The 20961-nt window shown below is 33.0% G+C and overlaps 1 protein-coding gene across 1 annotated transcript; it reads left to right on the top strand.

Moving 5' to 3' along the window:
• The first annotated feature begins 1489 nt into the window (after window positions 1-1489).
• Window positions 1490-19986, top strand: TMEM33 (transmembrane protein 33). Its single transcript, XM_016160748.2, has 8 exons — window positions 1490-1614; window positions 1799-1870; window positions 4656-4750; window positions 5218-5405; window positions 6502-6569; window positions 7497-7630; window positions 11309-11392; window positions 14591-19986. The coding sequence occupies exons 2-8, from the start codon at window positions 1826-1828 to the stop codon at window positions 14718-14720; spliced, it is 744 nt and encodes a 247-aa protein (XP_016016234.1). The 5' UTR covers window positions 1490-1614; window positions 1799-1825; the 3' UTR covers window positions 14721-19986.
• The last annotated feature ends 975 nt before the right edge of the window (window positions 19987-20961 follow it).

The raw sequence follows: 20961 nt of genomic DNA, 5'->3' as shown, positions 1-20961 counted from the left end.
TATCTTTTAGACTTAATATTTGGTCATCATGAATTGCTGAGTTTAAAAAGAAAAATATTGTAGTAAACTAAGGCTGCAAATTATGTTTCTAAGGATGAAGATTATGCAGTGTTATTCAGATTCAAAATGTTTGACCCTGTAACAAACAATTTTTTTATAATCATCAAAAGGATTAAAGTAATTGTTTCATGTACATGCTCAACAAGTTCAAACACCTTACGGTTTTAATATAGAAAGCAAAGGAAGTACTTAAATAGAAAAATATCAGTTGGCATTTGACTTGTCAGCTACAGCTGACTGGCACCTGGACTACTCACAGATACTGGCAGAAAACTACACATCTGAGAGAGTCAGAGTATTACAGGTCCATGGTTTTCAAATGGGGTACCACCTTTTCTGTATATCTCTAGTCGACTTCCTTCCCCCAAGTCCAGATTTTTTCTCAGTCCAGTGCTTTTCTAACTTTCTTCTCTACAGCTCTTCTCTAGGTCTCAGAAGATGACCTTCCTTCCCATACCTAGTCAGTCATCAAATCTTAGATGGCCTCTTGAAATCATCCTTCCTCTTCCTTGCCTCTGTTCAGAATCTCACTTTTCTCCTGTATATATGTAATGGTCTCCTAATTAATCTCTCGCTTTTAGTTTGCCCCTCTGATCATCCTCTGTCTGGTTGCCGTAGTATTATCTTCTAAATCTCACTGTTACACTTCTGCTTAAAATTGTGCCATGGTTACCTGGATTTCAGGGTCAAGTTCAGATTCTTTCCTTAGCACACCTCTCTGCCTCTCTAGTCCAAATCTTTCACAATCTCCCCTACTGGCACCTTCATTCTGTTTGTGTTGAACTAATCTCTGCACTGTCCTGTTGCTTCATACACTTTCTGCTGCTGCCTAGAATTCCCTGCCTCACTTAGTCAACTTCTCCTTGTCCTTCAAAACTTAGGGCTAGAATTACCTTTCTCAGGAAACCTTTTCTAGACCCCTTCTGCTTTAGGTCCCCTCCTTACTCCATGTGCCTGTTTGATACAAAACTGTGCTGTGATTTTGGTGTCTGTCTCTCCTGCAGTTTGTGAGTCTGTGTCATGTTTATTTTTTTATCCTCCATGTCAAGCTTGAGGCCTGTCACACAGCAGGCCTCATTAAGTGCTTGTTGAAAGAATTAATTTTAGAATCAGAACCAAGGGGTTTAGTGAGCCCCTGGAGGAAAACAGCAAAAAAGGCGTTGCTGAGCCTTCCATATTAGGGAGTAGAAACATTTCGTAGTCTGGATATGGGAAAGGTCGACCATCTGTGAACTGGAGAAGAGGGAGAAGTTGCGTCTCCAGCTTTGCTTCTTAGTTTACAGGGCCAATAGGCATGCGAGCGAGACAGGTAAAGTCTAACAGAGAAAAACTACACTTCCCGTCATGCCGCAGGGCACTACTCCCAGTTCCGCTCTTCGTCATGGCCGCTTCCCCACTGCCCCTTCCCCCACGGAAGTGAAAGGAGCACTTCCGGGTCCGGCAATAACCCCGCGCCGGTGGCGTTAGGTCGGCTCTGTTCGGTCTTGCTCAGAAGCTCCGCCTTCGTTCCGGTCTTTCTAGAAACCCAGCTTTGTATTCGGCCTTGCGAAACAGGTATTTCCTGGCCACTACGGGTGTCCTTGGGGGAGGCAGCTGCACTGGTGCTGGAGAGAACGTTCCTCTCTGGAGGATTGGCGTTCCTGCAGGGCGCGCCGGGCTCGTGGCACGGGGCAGAGAATTCGGTTACTGGAGCCGTGGTCCCGGCGCTGACCTCTTTTTTTTCACTTCCCGATTGCAGCGTCCCAGACGCTTGTGTGCGTTCCCCATGGCGGATGCGGCCCCGAACGGCCCCCAAGGGGCGGGCGCAGTGGTAAGTGAGCGGGTACGGTGCTCTGGCTTGATTTCCAAGAGTTAGGAAGAAGCAGGAAGTGTTTCAACCCGGGTCCGAACCGTTCCAACAGCTCATTGCTTTTGGGACTGGAATTAGTGATTGCGGGGAGCGAGGGGTCGTGAGAGAAGATGTAGAGGTAACTACAAGTTTCTTTTTCGGAAAGGACTGCGGCCCGGCCTGGAACAGGTGATCCACACCTGTATGTCATGAAAATTAGGCCTTGCGTCTTCTACCTCTCAGTCTCTTCCTGTGTTCTAAGGTTGAAGATGTCATCTGAGGTTGTGCTGTGACACGCCTCATGTCACATGCGTGCTCAGAGAACGGTTCTATCCATTTACTGCCATTATGTAGAAACGGTGCAAAGTAAGGAAAGCGATCTTTTTTTTCCTCTTCTTTCGTCATTTTGTCATTACTTCTTTACGAAGAGAAATATTATGCTTTTCATAGCCCTAAAATGCAGATCTGCTGCTTATTAGTCATTTGTGCTCAAATTTGTACCCTTTAATTTTAAACACTGTGAATATGTGAATTGAGCGAGTCATATTTTTAAAAAACATTTTGCAACATCTCTTTATATATACATTTTTTCTTTTTATTTTTCTGAACCATTTGAGAGTTGCATACATCATCATGGTTAACCCATAAGTACTTCAGTATTCTACATGACTACAGTGCAGTCATCACTGCAATTCTTGCAATTAAATTTGGGAGATTAAACAATACCTGTTACAAGCTATTATACAAGTCATATTCACATTTCCTTAATGGTTCTTTAAAGCTGCTTCCCCATCTTCCAAGATTCAATTGAAAAGCATGCTTTGCCTTTACTGGACTTTAGTCTATTTTAGTCAAGAATCATTTCTTTGCCCTCTTCCTACTGTCTTTGAAGAGTACAGAGCTGCTGTTTGGCAGAATACACCTCAAATTGAAGTTGTCTAATTCCCCCCCCCCCCTCCTGATAACTAGATTCAGATTAAACATATTGGCAGGAATATTACATAACTAATATTCTGTCCTCAGTGTATTATATCAGGAAGCATTTTATTTTGATTTATTTCCTCACAGGTACCAAGTTTGATTATTTAAGGTGGTATCCACCAGATTCTTCATTGTAAAGATACTTTATTTGCTTTTGTAATTAAGAAGTATTCTATGACATGATACTTTGAGACTGTAGTTTTTTACCTCAATAGTTTTTCATCCAAAGATGCACTGGGTTTTTTGTTCGTTTGTTTTTGTCTGCACTATTTGTGATGTGGTTGGGCAGTTCACTCTTAAAATTTAAATCTATTAATACACCTTTAAACCTTTTTTATTTTGTGTAATATATTTTGTATGTATACATAAAAGTGTACAAAATGGAATTCATAACTCAATAATTTTTCACAAAGCGAGCACATCTAGATAAGTTTTAAAGATGTTCTAAAATTAAATTTCGAAGTATGGTGTAGAGTCTGAATATTTGTAGAGAAATAGCACAGTGAGCTAGATTTATTCTTCCACTTGACTACTGGTGATCATTTAAATGTAGAGGAGTCAACAGTATAGTTGGAGAGAATGAACCAGAGATGTATTTCTGAAATTACCTGCATACTCTTGAGATATGCAATAGAACATCCTTGAATTTTAAAATGTGCTTGCGTTTTTTTCCCCAAAAGTTTTTTATACCTTCTTTCAAAAGATAAATAAGTTAGATTGCTTAGATTAGTCTTTCAGTCTCCAGATTAAGACCCATTAGTGAGTTTTGAAATCAGTTTAGTGGAAGCACTATTTCTAAAACAACTAGAATACAAAATACCAAAATCCATCACACATAGTAGTAAAGACTAGTATTTTGTGAAACTTTTGTTTACTTTATATACCAACGTCTGTTTGTATTTGGTGTTGATGTAAAAATTATTTATGTAGATCCTATCAAAAAATATAAAAACTACTTTAGAATTTAAATATAAGCTAATTTTGAATGAGAAAACAGATTTTAAGGTATAGCCCTAGTGGTAATGGACACATCTCTTGGCAAAAAGTGGCAAAGAACAGAGAATGAGAAAAAAAGCAGTGTAAGTGGTATATGGAAGTTTAATCTAGGGCTACTGAAACCAGGTAAGACCTGTGAGGGAGCTTTTGGTGGGGGGCGGCAGCAGCAAGGAAGGGTTGGGGAGAGATAAGAAAGTCATGAAATCTGACAAGCAGGTGCCATTTAACACCAGACAGCCATATTTTGAACACCTAGAGTATACCAGGCCTTTGTGTGTGTATAAGCAAATGACCCATGGCTAATGAGTTCTAGAGTGACTGTTACCATGGTTTTACATTTCTCCTTTGTAAGGTATATTTAATTCAAACTGGCTTTTTATTCCTATTTCAATTTGAGGTTTTTCTCCGATTAGTCATTATAGTTCTTTGAGGGCAGTTTTTATTTAACGTTCTTTTAAAGTGGGTGAAGCCAGTATTAAAGTGTTGAAGGAATACACACAGAGGTAGTTAAATTTCTGTTGAATTTTTTCCTAGTTTTTTTTTTTTTTAAATGGCAACTGATATTTTTCTATTTAAGTACTTCCTTTGCTTTCTATATCAAAACTGTAAGGTGTTTGAACTTGTTGAGCATGTACATGAAATAATTACTTTAATCCTTTTGATGATTATAAAAAAAATTGTTTGTTACAGGGTCAGACATTTTGAATCTGAATAACACTGCATAATCTTCATCCTTAGAAACATAATTTGCAGCCTTAGTTTACTACAATATTTTTCTTTTTAAACTCAGCAATTCATGATGACCAATAAGCTGGACACGGCAATGTGGCTTTCTCGGTTGTTCACAGTATACTGTTCTGCTTTGTTTGTTCTGCCTCTTCTTGGGTATGTATTATATGTAGTTCTGCCTTTGATAATTAAATTGGTCAGTTATTTTTTATGGGATATCTTTCAGGTGGAAAACTTTTAAACTGCAAATGGTTTAGTGACAATAAAACTCAAGTCTCATCCTTAAGGCACTATTAACCTTATAATGTTGCTTACTGGAGATTTGTATTATGTACTTTGTGAAAACTAACATCTCATTGAAAATCTGAGAGAAAATGGGTGTGTGAGAATGAGATGAGTTCATGGTTTTTGCATTTTTGGCTTTTTAACAAGAAGAATGCTATGTAAATTCATTTGGGTATATATATATGATACTTGTAAGAAGGTATAATGTGTTCAAGTAATTTTTTCCTATTTGACAAGTAATAGATTTAGGTGTCGTGCAATTATGATGCAATTCACAAAGGAGGAAGAGGCATGTTATTTGTTTGTGTCTCATGATAACTTCTCTTGTAATTTGGCAGGTTGCATGAAGCAGCAAGCTTTTACCAACGTGCTTTGCTGGCAAATGCTCTTACCAGTGCTCTGAGGCTGCACCAAAGATTACCGCACTTCCAGTTAAGCAGAGCATTCCTGGCCCAGGCTTTGTTAGAGGACAGCTGCCACTACCTCTTGTATTCACTCATCTTTGTCAATTCCTACCCTGTTACAAGTATCCTTTTATACCTTTTTGACAATGAAATTGCCTACTGTGTATATAGATCTCTTGTGATTATTTTTTGCTAGAGGAAGGATTCAGTAATGTGGATGTTCCTTGCAGCCTGGGTTGGTTGGTTGTACTTCATGTGAATGAAGATATATTTAATATAAGAATTGCTGATATGGGAATTTAAGCTTTGTGTCTTTATTCTTGCCTCTTGCAAGCTTCTCTATTATTAGCAGTGGTTATTTTAAAATTCAGATTCAAAGCACAAGCCCATGCCGGTCTTATTTTAGTATTTAAAGTTTTCTTTAATTCACATCTTTGGGTAAGCGTCTTTGCTTTAACAAAGGAAAAATCCTCAGTTCTTTTAACTCTAGCAAGCTAGAAACAAATGGAAGTTTATCAAGAAATAATTTATTTAAGCAGAGAATGGGATAATTAATAAATAAAATGAAATTAGTATTTGCTATGGGTAGAGTAGAAAATAGGGCCACATGGATAATCTCTGGAGCTAATGAGAATCAACTTATTTGATTTGGAATTTGAATGTTTACACATTTCATAAGTGTGTTGTGGGATAATAGATATTCTAAAAAGGTGGAGAGGGATGGGAATGGGAGTCTGACGTTTAATTTGGGAAGCACTAGGTTAAATGTTAAATAGGTTTCTTTACCGTACGACCTTTGATATGCTAATATCCATTGTGAAACTAAAAGTTACTAGTGTTTCATAAACTTAATTGTTATTTTCCACCTTGGATCATGCTGCAGAAAAATATTTTCTGCTCTTGAGAGTTATTGAATATTTATGATACAGCTTTGTGTAACAGAAAGCACAATAAAATGTCCAAAGACTAAATATTACCTTTTTAGATGATAAATCTTAAGGAAAAGAGCATGGGAGGAAACAAAGTTTTTGAGCACGTATTTTGCCAGTATGTACTAACTTGACAAAATTAATCTTTGCAACACTGGAAAAAACAATTATCACTGAACTCATTTTAGCAGATGCCATTTCAGATGTGTATATTTGGATATAATACATAGCCTGTTTTTTGCAAAGTTCTAGATGAATTTTAAATGTTTTCCTTAATTGTTTTCTTCAGTGAGTATTTTCCCAGTCTTGTTATTCTCTTTGCTTCATGCTGCCACATACACAAAAAAGGTTCTTGATGTAGGTAAAACTGCTTTTTTTTGACTCCTGGATTACAGATAGTTGACATGAATTTGAGTTCTAAGACATTTTGTAATTTGTCCCCAAAAATTTCTTTATTCCTTACAAACTTGTTCTAAATTATTTAGTTACTTGAAAGTTCTAAGTTTGGAATATTTTACTCTTTACACAAAATAGTATATTTTGCACATAAAAAAATTGTATTTAAAATTATTACTCAGTTCCCAGAGGAATTTCTGAAGTTTGAAATAGACCTCTTCATTATTTTTTAAAAAGTCATCTTTTAAGTTTGATAAATTGCCAGAGATATTTAGTTCTAATATGCCAAGTAAGTAGAGTGTGCTGAATTTCTTTTACACCACTAATGTTCAGAACTGCTACTTTCTGAAAATTTTTTCTTATTTGTAGGGTTGGAACATTAAGCCTAACTTCAGTGTACCAGGCAGATTGACTACAGATACACTGAAATTTTAATTAAAATATCCAAATTTGCCTTGTGTTGACCTCTTTCTTAATCCTTGTAGTACTTTGATCACAGCAATAATTGGACCCTTGAATTTCTACCTTTAGTTAGCTAAGGAGTCACAGATACTTTGACTGTATTACTGGGTAGTCAAATTTTGTTAGTTCGAAATAGCCATTTTTTGTGAAATTATCTAATCTTAAGAAAAGTGAAGCATCTAAGAATAAAGAGAACTTCTATTATTAAAGTTGTTTTTCTTTTTAACTCTTCAAATATACAGAATACAATAAAGCAGGAAAATATACTAACTTGTGTCCTTAAAAAGTTTCTGAAGTTTTATATCATCATTTCCAAATAACTTTCTTTGGTTGTATTGCCTGTTGAACATGTTATTTATCTAAAAAATAATAATAATTGAGTGATAAAAAATGTTTGTTATTTCTAATTGTTTTATTATGTTTTAGGCAAAGGGTTCAAATAGTTTACCTCTGCTGAGATCTATCTTGGATAAATTAAGTGCTAATCAACAGAATATTCTGAAATTCATTGCTTGTAATGAAATATTCTTGATGCCTGCTACAGTTTTTATGCTTTTTAGGTAAGAATAAAAATACATTTGTTTTGGGAAGCTGATGACTAAGTGACTATAATAAATATATAAACTCAGATTTTAACTTCTTAAATCTGTTGAAGTAGATATTGATATGCATAGTTAAATGGATCTTCGTAATTACCATTTAACTTTATAGAGGAGACCCTGAGACATTATAGTAAACCTAAGAATGTGTTTTCATTTATCATTCTTTGTGATTTATCATTTAACATTTTGAAAATTAATTTCAGAATTACTACCTTTGAAGGAATCGTAGGAAATTAGTCCATTCTTCCATTATTGAGATGATTTTTCTTATACTAGAGAAAAAGCTAGAAAATGATGGTCTGGTACTAATAGTTGCCTGCTACCACTTCCATAGTTCGTATCTTAGTTATAGACATAATGCATGAATAAAGAAAACCTCCTTTTTAAAAATTAGAATATTACAAAATTTTTGAACTCTCCATCGATATTCTTGCATTTGTTTTCAACACTTCTGCCCAAATTGCCTTTTCCATTTTTAGTTTCACAGCTAATGGGATACTATATATAGATAAAAGCTAAAATATCATTTGGCTATAATCCTAGTAGCAGTTTTTCCCTCTCCTTCCCAGAAGTAAGGAATTCGATAATGTGTACATGTAAATAGTTCTTAAAAATACTTAGTGCAGATCTGTAGAAAATATATATTACTATATTATGGGTGTGAGGTTTTATTTGTTCACTTGTTTCTATTTTCCATCAAAGGCATCACAATGCATCAATTGTCTGTATCTTGCTTTTTTCACTCAGACAGTATGTTTTTTGTGATCTATTTATGTTGATACATAAGAGTTGTGATTCTTTTCATCTAGTGACTATGGTACTGATCCATCATGTTAGTGTGCTACATTTGATTACCCATTCCCCATTGATGGACTATTGTTTCCAGATATTTACTTTTCCAGATGTTGATGCTGTAAACATTTTACCTGTCTGCTTATACTTTTGTGCCAGTGTTTAACATAGATACCGAATTTATTTTGCTGAGTCTAAGCTGGGCACGTTTTATATTTAATAGACCATGTCAGATATCACCTAAAATGTTTTTATTACCTGTTCTCCACAATCTCATTAATTTGTAACTTATTTTTGTTTATGAAATATTTCATATTAATGTTCATTGCCTAAGGTTTTTATTTTTATATACCTGATAGTTATTCCTTTCTTTAGCAGTCTCTCTTCAAGCTAGTATAGTTTTACAGAGTTCCACAGAAATGCATCTGTTCCATTCTTTTAAGGAATGTTTTCCTCCGAAAACTCCAGTATCACCACATATTAAGTTGTGGGGTCCCAACTGGATAGTATAACCTAAATAAGTGTCTGGAATGATACAGTTAAAAGACTTACTGAGTGTTAGGGACCTGGATTCGAGTTGATTTGACTATTAGTCTTGTAAGCCTTCATTTTCCATATTTAAAAAACCATTAGTAGTCAAAATAGTGCCTAAAATCCTTTCAGCTGTACATTCTCTGAATGTGGAATGCAGGATTTGATACAGTTGTATTTGTCTATTGTACTCTAAATAAAGCTTTCACCCTAAAAGTTAGTTCAGCTCTCTCTCTTGTGATCCTGATCAGACACTTAAACACTAATTAGTGAAGGGAATTTTTTGCCCTCTTTCTAACTCATTTTTCTATTTCTTAAGTCACCTAATCCTGTTCTTGGGTCACACCGGGTTCTGTGATTTGTGTCATGTAACTGGATAAAAATTAAAACGTAGATAATAAAAACTAATTCTTTATATGGAGATAATTGGTATCTATATCTGAATGCCCCAGGTTTTGTTTAATAAGGCAAAATAATTTATTCTCTTAAATCAGCTTAAGATAATTATAATGAAATGCTGAGATGCTATGCAAATTTAAACAAAAACTTCATTTTGGCAACCCAGTGATTTTTTTGTTGGCACGCCAGGTTTTGACTCTGCTGGTACATTCACTAAGTTGTGCTACTTAATCTTCTGTTTGAACACTTATTATGTACAAAGTGATTTTTATTTTCAAGATTATTGTAAAGGAGCTGAGACTTAACCAGAAATAGAGAAATCATTTTGTTATTCTAAAAAAAATAAAATAAGGTTATAAAGTTTTATTCAGTCCCTGATAGGAAAAGCTATTAATGCTGTATGTCACTTGAATATAACACAAACTACAAAAATAAGAACAATTTAAAGTCATTATTTAAACATCTTTCATTATCTAATATTAGAAGGCTTTATTAAGTTATATTTGTAGCGATCATTCTTAAAGCTCTGTATTTAAAAATGAACCGAAAGTGTGAGTTTACCTTACACTCCTGTGCAAAGGCAGATAAAAGAATGACCATTGTAGCTTTATTTACTTCTTAGTAGAGAGATCCTTACATAATAGTATTTGATAAGATGGAATACATGAAGCTGTAAAAAGAATGAGGTAAATTTATGTGTTGTGATAAGGGATGATCTCCAAGATATAAGTTTAAAAGTTTGTTAGCATTTATATTTTGAGATGTGCGTTTATGTATTTGGGGACATTTATATGTTTCTGTCTCAATTTCTTCATCTTTAGAATGAGAATGATAATAGCACTTTCCTCCAAGAGTTGTTAAGTGGATTCAGTGAATTATAAAGTGAGCAGTCTATTAGGGTTATAAGCTTGTGTATAAATTTCTGGAAGGATATCTTAGGGATGGTGCTATAACTCAAGTAAGACATTTAGATGATAAAATATTTGCTTTTCATTGAATATTCTTTCTACATTTTATGTACTATGTATTTTTCAATTTAAAAAGTTAAAGATTTGTCATATTGGGGAAAATGGATGTAACATTTAGTGATAAGTTTATAATCATGTAAATTATTTTTGATTATGAAAGTAATATCACACAATTTAGAAGAAAAGGCTAAAAATTAACCTAAGAAACATTGATCATCTTAATGTATTGCCTCAAAAAAAGAAAATATAGTAATATATATAGTTTTATATTCTGCTTTCTTCAAGGTTACTGTATAGTTTTAGTAAAGATTTTAAGTACTTGCATGCTATGTCCTTGAAATAAAAATAATATAATTTACTTAGCCCTGCTACCTGACTATCCACATTGTTGCTGCGTTTTATTTGTAGTTATTTCAGTGAGTCTCTTAATCCAGATAGTTTTTCCTAGGAAAGAATTCCAGACTTAGAATTTCATAAACACATATGACTCTTGAGTATTCTACTTATGCTTTTTAACCAAGAAAAAGTAATTAGAATAAGCTATGTAAATTTACAGGTGAACCTGTGTGATTTTATTAGTGGTTTTTGTTGTCGTATATATAAAATGAACCAGTTTTTATTTTAATATGTTATAAAGTTTTAAAACTTGATTATCAATTACTAATAATTATGGAAGCATTTATACAAGTTTCTATTTCATAGCTTTTAAAAAATTTTCAGACATGAATACGTTTATAAAAATTTAAACAATACATTTTACTCTTTACCAATCATATACATTCTTTTATTTCCTTTTTAAGACTAACTTGGATTTAGATATGATAGATAGTACTGTGACCATTTGATGAATGAAGACACATTTTCCAGTTAAATTGCCTTTAAGTTTTGAGAGCATGTATATAAATTGATAATATATATTTACTACCCTTGTATTTGTTTATTTCAGTGGTCAAGGAAGTTTGCTCCAGCCTTTTATATATTACAGATTTCTTACTCTTCGATATTCCTCTCGAAGAAATCCATATTGTCGGTAAGCTGGTGATAAGTTTAAATCTGTTTTATTAAGAGTATGGTGAAATACAGTATTTGTAACTTTTAAGTTACTTAGTTTTTATGTTGGAATTTAGAAGCAAGGCATCTTTTTGTGCTTTTAAGTTCTAGGCTTTAGAACTATCTAATGTTGATGAGGAGGTGGTTGTATTTCTTTTCAGAAGCAGACAAGTTATCTTGATAACCTCTAACAAAGTACTAAAGCTTAAAGAATTGAGTTTAATTTGTTCTAGATGGAGTAAAACCTTTGAATAGACAGTGTAAATAGGTAAAAGCATTTTAGTTATGAAGGCAGTATGGAATACGAGTTAGGAGGCAAGGAGGTACAAGCCTTGTTTAAAGGGAATTGAGTAGACCTGTTTGACGATGACGGAAATTCTGAATGGTAGGTGGTTGGAGTGACAGTTAAAGAGGTGACTAGAGCCATATCGTAAGACTTCTTGAGTTTCAGGGTAGGAAGTTGGAATTGATCTTTTAGATGTATGGGAATGATGGTTTTGGCATCATAATAATCTTCCGATAGCCTGGTGCAGAATAGTGGGCAGTAGAAAACTAAGGAAGAAAATATTTTAGTGAATTACCGTAGTGTTCAAGAATGGAGGCTTAAATTGTTTTACAGTAAATTAGGCATGCTGGTCTCAAAAGTTAGAGTAAAACTAAAATGAACAGCTGATTTTAATAGTCTCCTAAATATGTTACTTGATACAAATGTTAACATCATATTTGTTTTCAAGTTTAAAATAAATTTATTATATAGTAGAATTCAGCCAGAAATCCAATGAATATGTTAGCATGAACTCTATTGTATTTTCTTACACAAAGTAAAAAGACCTGAATTTGAATGCTGTTCCATCATTTGCCAGGTGTGTAACTTTAGGCTATTTATTTTAAATTTTAATTTCTTTGTTGGTAGAGGAGAAAATATGAAGGTGAAATGAAGTAATGATTTTAAGTGCTTAGATTCCATTAGATTCTTAATAGTTTATTTTCCTTTTTCTGTCATTCTGATTCTTCTCCTTTGAGGGATTTTTATGCTTTCTTAGACAATGTCTTTATAATATTTCCTAAAATAGAGCTTGCTTACTTTAGACAAAGATTCTTAATGAGTCCCTAGTTGCAAGTAAACTTTTAGTTTTACTGGATTTCATGAGTTTTTGCCCTTTTTATTTCTGGTCTGTGTATTCATTTCAGACATCTGATCCCCCTGCCCTCACATCTATTTCTCATCAGATTTGTTTTTCTCTACTTTATTATACCCTCCTCTTCTCTACATGTGTTTTTTCCACATACCCTTAAAATAAGATCAGGACAAATTTAGAAGTGTTGATTGGAATTAAAAAGGATAGCAGTACGTGATGATAACACAAATAAATGTCTTCAAAGATCTCACATAAGTGCACATTTTAATCAAAACAGTGGGAAAATAATGGAAAATGTTTGAGATTATAAATATTGATATATAGGCTATAAAATTACATTTTCTACACTACATTTTTTTGGCAAGTGTTCTGAGACAGTCTATATTGCCTGTTTATACCATTTTCACCTGTAGTATTGAAATACCCGCTTTCTAGGGGCTTAGAGCTGAGTGAATTAGACAGTTGTATAAGGCAATATGAAGTTGAAGGTTCTATGAAAGCACAAAGAACAGAAAGAGACAGATGAGAATTCACTGAGGTGGTGTTTATATAAGCCATATCTTTTGAAGTCAATTCTGGCACTTGGGTGTCTGAAATTATTTGGCATAGTAGTAGTTACATGTTCTTTAAGCTGAGGAGAAGTATATAGGGTAGTGATAAAGGTCTGTGCCAAGGAAGGTATACAGAGTAGATCATGAAAGGGTTTGAATTTTATTTGAAGGTAGGAAGAGCATTCGAAGGTCATAACGTGGAGGGACTGAGAATGTAATGAACTCGAATGTAGAAATACCGTTCTAGAAGATGGATTGCAGGCTTACCAAGAGGAGAAAGAGATAGATCAATTTGGAGACTGTTAGAGTAGTCAAGTCTGAACTAATTTACTGGTAAAAGAAAAAAGGGATAAATTTGAAAGATACTTAGGAGGGCTGGAACTTAGGGTCTGAGGACGAAGAATGAGATAAGACCTCCAGGTTCCTGGTCTGGGAACCTAAGAGAATTGTGAGTAATGGTGCTGTCACAAAGATAGGAGATAGAAGAAGAAGGGCAGATTTTTAGATAAGTGCGCATCTTTCCAAATTTCCTTCCTGTCTTTGTGTGAGATCATATTACATCCTCTTTAAAAACTGGATCCCTGTTCTTTCCTACCCATAAAAATAACACAGAGGATACAGAAAGGTAGAACAGGAGTTCTGTTTTTATGCACATAAGGTGAAAATTGTGAAGTCAGAATTACCTTTGATGGTCCTTCAAATCATTTATAAATTACAGTATGAGATACATGATTCTGTGTCTGCTAACCTGTAAAATACATGTGTGATGTGTACAGTATGCAATAAAGAGTACTTTGTAAGTAATGAACACTATTAAGGCATAGTCAAAGTCTGCAGTGTGTTTTGGGCACAAACATGCAACACAACTGAAACAAACAGGAGTCATGGGAGAGAGTGGCAGGAGATGAAGCAGAAAATTTCATTGAGACCAAATTCTCGAGGGTGTTGGATGTTAAAGAGCTGGCTTTAGTCTGAAGGCAAACAGGCACATTTATCGGTAGAATGATCCAACTGGGAAGTAACATTCATTGAGTATATTCTATGTTGTCTCATTTAAACTTTATATGACTCCATGAAGTACGTATTCCTATTTTACAGATGAAAGCTCTAAGAGGCAATATGTTCATTTAAGGAAATAGATGGGATTGCCCATATTACATAATTTTCACTTTTCTTGCTCTTTTTTTAGAATTAATGGAATTTGACTAAGTTAAATGTAAAAATGTCATTCTACTATAAAAAAGATATAATCATCCCTAATCTTAGCCATTTATTAAATGCTTTTGTTAAATGAACTTTTACCCCACACCCAAAAGACAGGTGTTGATTTTGAGAATTTTATTTTTTTATTTGCCTACAGTGCATTCTAGTTATTTCTTTTACTTCTTCCAATTCTTTAACGGCCGTGGGAAAGTCCTTCATCACCATTTGCTTTGCATTATGTTGCCTTTTTCCTTGTGTTTCTGAAAGAAAACTTTTATCTTGCAGGACTTTGTTTAATGAATTGAGGATTATTGTTGAACATATAATAATGAAACCTGCTTGTCCACTGTTTGTGAGAAGACTTTGTCTCCAGAGCATTGCCTTTATAAGCAGACTGGCACCGACAGTTGCGTAGTATAATATCCATCTAAGTTATATGTAATATAAACAAGCATTATTCGCAGCTGGTACTTCTTCTGCTAGGGGTTGTTAATTCCAGATTTAAAATTGACCTCGATCCAATTTACGTAATTTACATAAATACATATTAATGAAACGATAATTTTCCTAGCATGTTAAATCAAGCCTTTTTGAAAGTTTCCAAGAAAATTTTACTGTGCTATGTTGTTAATGGTTAAGGAAATTTTTATCTTGTGATAAATGTATCAATTTTTTTTAGATGCTGCTGTGCCTTTATCATGAAGTACATTTATTTCTCTCATAAAAATAAGTCTCAAACTTGTTTTAACCTAATTGGTGACCTGAATTTATGTCTGGTATGAGTTCGTTATGGCAATATTAACATATGTGAATTCAGTATATTTTGAGACAACATTCTTTTGCATTCATGAATTTTGGTTGATGATTTTAACAAATCTCCCACTATATTTGATTTCAAATTGTTTTTAAATTGATTTTGTGTTGCTTTGTCAGGACAAATTTATTTTGCATTTATTTTGCGTGAGAAAATCTGTATGTCTTAAAAACAGTTTTATTTCTATAACTATTTCAGTGGCTGTGAATATTTTTTTAAAAGGCTCAACTATAAGCTTGGTAGCCAATTAGCTAAATATTTGGGATCACCTAACCATTTTACATCAGAAATCAGTAGTCATACAACTTTTCTTTCAAAGATCCATTGAGTAACAATAGTTCTCAAATAGGAAATCCTTCTTTTACAAGTGTGGACACACAAGTTACTAGTGTTAGTATTATAGTTTATAGAATTGGATAGATCAGATTCTTGACTATCAGTTTTCTTGGTTTCTTAGGCTCGAATTTTCATAGACAATTACAGCAGTTCAATGCCTTTTAAAAGGAATGTAACCGAAGACTGAGCACATGGCTATACTTGCTGTCTGTTCTGAAATAATAAGGAAGTTATCGTGTAGATTACATACGCATCAAACCTGATTTCAAAAGTTAAATGGAAAGGTTTATAGGTAAGGTAATTGATTAGGAATAGGGCCAGAGGAGGAGTTTTAGGGAATTAGTGTACACTTCAATTTATGCACAGATAAATTCGGGGGAATTGGATGTATTATGCAACTGTGATTTGAGTTGTATATTATGTTAAATCCTGTTGAGCTTGATCAACTCCTTTATAAAGTTTTTGTAATATTTATTACTGTCGCATGTTTGGAAATGTTTAAAACATTGCAAAAATTTTAGTACAGTGTAATGTAATGGTTTTTGTAACCAATTTTCTTCTGTCTGCATGTAATTTGGATTTCTCAAATACATTCATTGGTTACTTATCAGTCACATCAGTCTTCTTTTTGTTCAACTTTCGAATCTATAGAATGTGATATCTACTTGATAGTTTAGCTGTAAAAATAACTATTTTTGTAATATTTTTTGACTAAGAAGCAGCCTCACAATATACAGTTTATTTTTTTTGTGTGTGTGTGTCTAGCCTCATTATCACCATATATGCAATCTGATGATTTTAAGAACTGAATTTTCTAGAGCAATAAAATGACTAATGTTATGTTAACAGTATGTTGATTTCTAAAGATGTTTTTAAAAATAAAGTCTTGAATTGTATCAAGGTATTTTGAGAAAAAAATTGGCAGCCGAAGGCATATTTATTTTTAAGTTACTAACTTTTTTTCTATAATTTTTTTAATCTTGAGATAATTTTAGATTTATGAAAGAGTTGCAAAAATAGTGGAGTTCCTATATATCCTTTCTTCATCTTCCCCCTTATGTCACCATCTTACATAACTATACAACACTTATATCAAAACTGAGAAATTAACCCTAGAACAGTAATGTTAACTAAAGTACAGAACTTATTCAGATTTCATCAGTTTTTCCAATTGTTAGTATTCTTTCCATGTGCTCTGTTTTTACCATGATCGTTGTTTGCTTTTAATGACTTAGAAGTTTGCCTGTGTTTTGAGTTTTTTCTCTTTATTTTGAAAATTACTGTTGGTCAAAAAGATTTTCCTAAAGGAGATGATTCATGTTGGTTTTAACAAAAAGAATTTTAACATTTAGCCTGTCAACAATTTAAAACACTGTGCTTTAGAAGTTGAGGCTTTTTATCAAATAATAGGATTGTGTAGGGCATACTCATTTTTGACTGTTATTTACAGGAAGGCTTGATTTATAAATAAAATACTACACTCATGAAAACGTAAATTTTACAATTTGAGCCTTGTTAGATGTATAGTTTGCATGAACTTCTAGTTACAAATTCTGTAATAAAAATATGTACAACCACCGTATTTGGCATGTGAAATTACAGTGTGTAACGTGTATACTTATAAAATTAAAATTAAGAAAATACAATAGCAGTATATCTGAATGAATGCAGTAGGAGAAATAGCAGCATAGCTGACCTTATTTTTACTTATAGGTTTAAGAAAGTTGATTTAACATCCAGAATATCTAATTATTTAGGAAGTGGTATAGTGCTGCCGTTCTCCTTGCACTTTTAATATTATACCTCTTGGACAGGTAGAAGCCTCATACAAAACCTATTTTATTCTAACAAGGATTCTGTATTCCTTTTGTATACTTGATTCCTCATGAATTTAAACTCTAACATCAGTCCAAGAGAAATTTCTTAAATAACAATTTGTACTTAAATTTTCTGAGATAAAATTCACTAAGGTAGATGCTCCTGCAAGTAAGCAAACTAGTTTTTTTTTTTTTTTAATTTTAAATATTTAGGAACCTCTCTTAGAGGGAAAAATCAAGGCATGTTAATATAAAACCAGAAGTTATGAAAGATTTATGAGGTCTATAAGAATTGTAAAACTATCAGAATACTTCATTTTTTCCTAAAAGTTCAGATTGCAAATTTCAGATTAGATTTGAAGTTTAAGACATGAATATTCATCCTAGAAAAGAAAATGAGCATGTATGAAAAAGACAAGTAGAACTGACTTAGTTTTTTTTTTTAATTTGAGTTCAAAATGAATGAAATTAATTTTGAGAGATTGTGGTAAAGACCTTTATCTCATGCTAATGGATTTATTTTGATTAATATAGTTATTCTGAAACTTCTCTCCTGCCCAAATCTCCATAGGTATCTGGTACCCTTGAAGCTATCACCCAAATTTAGCCAAATTTTGCTACCTATTCTGTAATGAAAACCTCAAGGGAGAAAGTAACCACAGACAGCTATGTTTTTGATCAGTAGGTGGCACTCTTTCCTCAAGTAGCCCCCCAGTTGCACACACCATGTTAAAAGATTAAGTCACTAAAAAGGCTGAGTCAGCCATAAAACTAAGGATCTTGATTCCGTGACCTTTTTTTAAATATGTACTCAATATTCAGCACATATTTAGTAAGCATTTACTTACATTTTTAAAATACTGAAATTTCAAAAGCTGGAAGAAGTACCCTGTTAACGTATGCTTTCTAGGTAAACAGTAAATGGCATTATTCAGATCATGGTCTTTTTTTTTTTCTCTTTTCATTATAAGTGCCTAAATCACCTAAACACATCAGTAATAAAATTGTTTTTTCTCCTTCATTTTCAGTTGTATAGAAAAATGGTACAATTTTTTTATGGTTATTTTGTAGGTACATGAGGTATAGGTAGTTCAATCTCTTAAAATTTAGACTTCAATAGAAATACAAAAGCATATTGAAAATTTTGGATATTGTATCTAGAATGGTACCTAGATTTGTACATTCAGTTTGAGTTGCAGCGACTAGTTTTTCTTAACACCTCATTGGAATATCTCTAGGATTAGGAGAATTCTACAGAGGCTTTTTGATAGTATAGCTCAACAGATAGTATACCAAAGGCATACGTTTATATATCCAGGATTGGATTTATATTTCCAGAGATTGTTTCAATGTAAATTCTTGTAATATTCTGGGTAGAGAGTTGTTACTGGATCTGGTATTATACCAGAGCTATTAAAAGTTTGGGAGATTTCCTGGTGGTAGTAATTATTCTATGATACGTTTATCTTCTAAAGTAATATTCGGGTGGGTTCTTAGAATGAACACATTTCTTTGTGAGGTGAACTTTAGAATAGTATTTCTCTCCTGTGCAGTGCAAATAGGAAAATTGACCTGCATTATCTTTGAGTTGATAATGACAAAAATAAAGTACAGTATTTTTCAATCTAAAGCAAATTCTTCTAAGAAACTTATAGTAAAAAATTATTGATGGATATCTTTGCTGGAATCTAAAACATAGCTCATATTCCAGGAAAAAGAAAGGCCCAAGAATCATTTCGCTTTTTCCTTAACCTTCTGAAGCTACTTTTTTTATATGCTCAGTATTTTTAAACTCTATTTTCTTTTGTAACTTTAAAATAAAACAAATTGCTTTGACGCGACTTTTTGCTTACACATATATTTATAATAAGTTGAGACCAAGCGGACAAAGTCTTGGGCAGGTAACATTTGTGATGTGTATGTATATAGTGGAACAAATGTAAAAGGGTCGCAAGGATTAGAGTCATGAAAAACTGCTTGATTTATAAATGTATTACTTCTGGTGCTCTATATAATGGGCTATATTGAACTAAAAAATTCGTATATACTGTATGTCAGCATTTCTTAGTAACTTCTCTTGAATCCACTTTTTAATATCTAATATTGTACAGGTTGGGAGTTATATTCTGGCCAATACTATCCAGACTGTATAAATTTATAAAATAAATTGAAAAATTCATCATTCCCCTGTATTCAAGACCAAAGCACATAAATGCTAATGTAGGGCTCAGAGGGAAAATATATTTCTCCTGAATATTTGAGAAAATGTGAAGTCCTTTCAAGAAAATCTAATAACCATAATAATCATAGCCTGCTGACACTAAGGAAAAAGGACCTTATTCACTCTTTCTTTTATGCAGCGATTTACTGGTCCCTCCTGATTTCAAAATTGCATCTCTGTAGCAAAATATCTGTGCTGGTACCTGTGAAAGTAAGCCCTGGGATCCATATTTGTTTTGTATTGTGCTTAAATCAGCAAGAATGATAAATTAGATAGTGTGAAATTGGAAGTGTCAAGGGCTTTCTTTGGTGATTGAGTAAAATAATGTCTCCACTTGTAATTTATTGTGCCCCTTATTCACTTCATGTGCTTTGTGTACCTAATATTTATTTCAATACAAATTAAATTGTTGTTCCTTCATCTGTATTGTTATATCTAACATTTTATTGATGTAAAAATCAAATTGTGTAATAAAAACCTCTGGATTTAAGGAGATTTGAAAGTGTTATGTTATAGAAAACATTTATAGTTAGAATTAACTTTCCATTGTGCTTCACTGTTTTATTGTTAGAAATAAGGTGAATTTGAACACTTCAGTTGTTCTTCGTTCATCACATAATAGGAACAGTGTAATTTAATGGTTTAATATAAAACTGGAAAAAAATACGGCTTAAGGTGAAACTGGGAAAAAAATTATAGTTGATATCTCAGCTGTTTGCCTGCTTTTGCTTCTATATTTTTTTGTTCGGTGAAATTTACAGCCTAGTGAATGAGTTATTTATAATCCTGAAATTATCCACAATATAGAGTATATCCAAAGTCATAAATCAATGCAGGATAACAGAGGGTGTTTATAGAGTTGGCAGATACTTTCTATAGCAATTTTAGCAACTTGTACTAAGCAAAGTACCATTCAAACAAGTTAAATCCTTGTTTAGAGATTATAATCTTGAGGCATCATGAAAATCAGTTGTATAAGGGCAATTCTGATAGGTGATTAAATATTGAATTAGTAAATGAGTTGTCCACATAAGGGAAAAAGTGTATGATAGCCTTATTGATATATATTAGGAAAATTGATATTCTAAAGATATAATGGTATAGGGTCTTGGTATAATGAACCAACATATTACTATCACCCAGCCTTAATCCTCCACCATGCTTTATCCTCACCTCCATTCACTTTTCCTTCTAGTTTAAATAATTTCACATTTTATATCAATTAGTAAAATTTTTGTTATGTCTCTAAAAGATAATCCTTTTTAAGATCAATGTTTAAAAATTAGTAATAACATAGATCTTTTAGACTGGATGACTAGAAGTGATTGACTAAAAACGGTCTGGTATGAAAAAGGCTTACTCGATTTTAAAACAAGCATAAAATGAAGGGAAGGTAAATTCTAGTATTCAGTAAAAGGAAGACATTTCTCACTATATTGCTGCCCTCAGAGAAAGACAGACTACTACC

The sequence above is a fragment of the Rousettus aegyptiacus genome, unplaced genomic scaffold (assembly GCF_014176215.1).
Source record: "Rousettus aegyptiacus isolate mRouAeg1 unplaced genomic scaffold, mRouAeg1.p scaffold_m13_p_10, whole genome shotgun sequence".
Classification (NCBI taxonomy): Eukaryota; Metazoa; Chordata; class Mammalia; order Chiroptera; family Pteropodidae; genus Rousettus; species Rousettus aegyptiacus.
Note: the sequence above shows the minus strand (reverse complement) of the source record. Positions and strands in the feature narration are given on the sequence as shown.

Coding starts and splice junctions, on each gene's coding strand:
- TMEM33 (XM_016160748.2), top strand. CDS start 1,826: ATGGCGGATGCGGCCCCGAACGGCCCCCAAGGGGCGGGCGCAGTG. Junction 6,570..7,496: donor ACACAAAAAAGGTTCTTGAT/GTAGGTAAAACT, acceptor ATTATGTTTTAG/GCAAAGGGTTCAAATAGTTT. Junction 11,393..14,590: donor CGAAGAAATCCATATTGTCG/GTAAGCTGGTGA, acceptor TTTATCTTGCAG/GACTTTGTTTAATGAATTGA.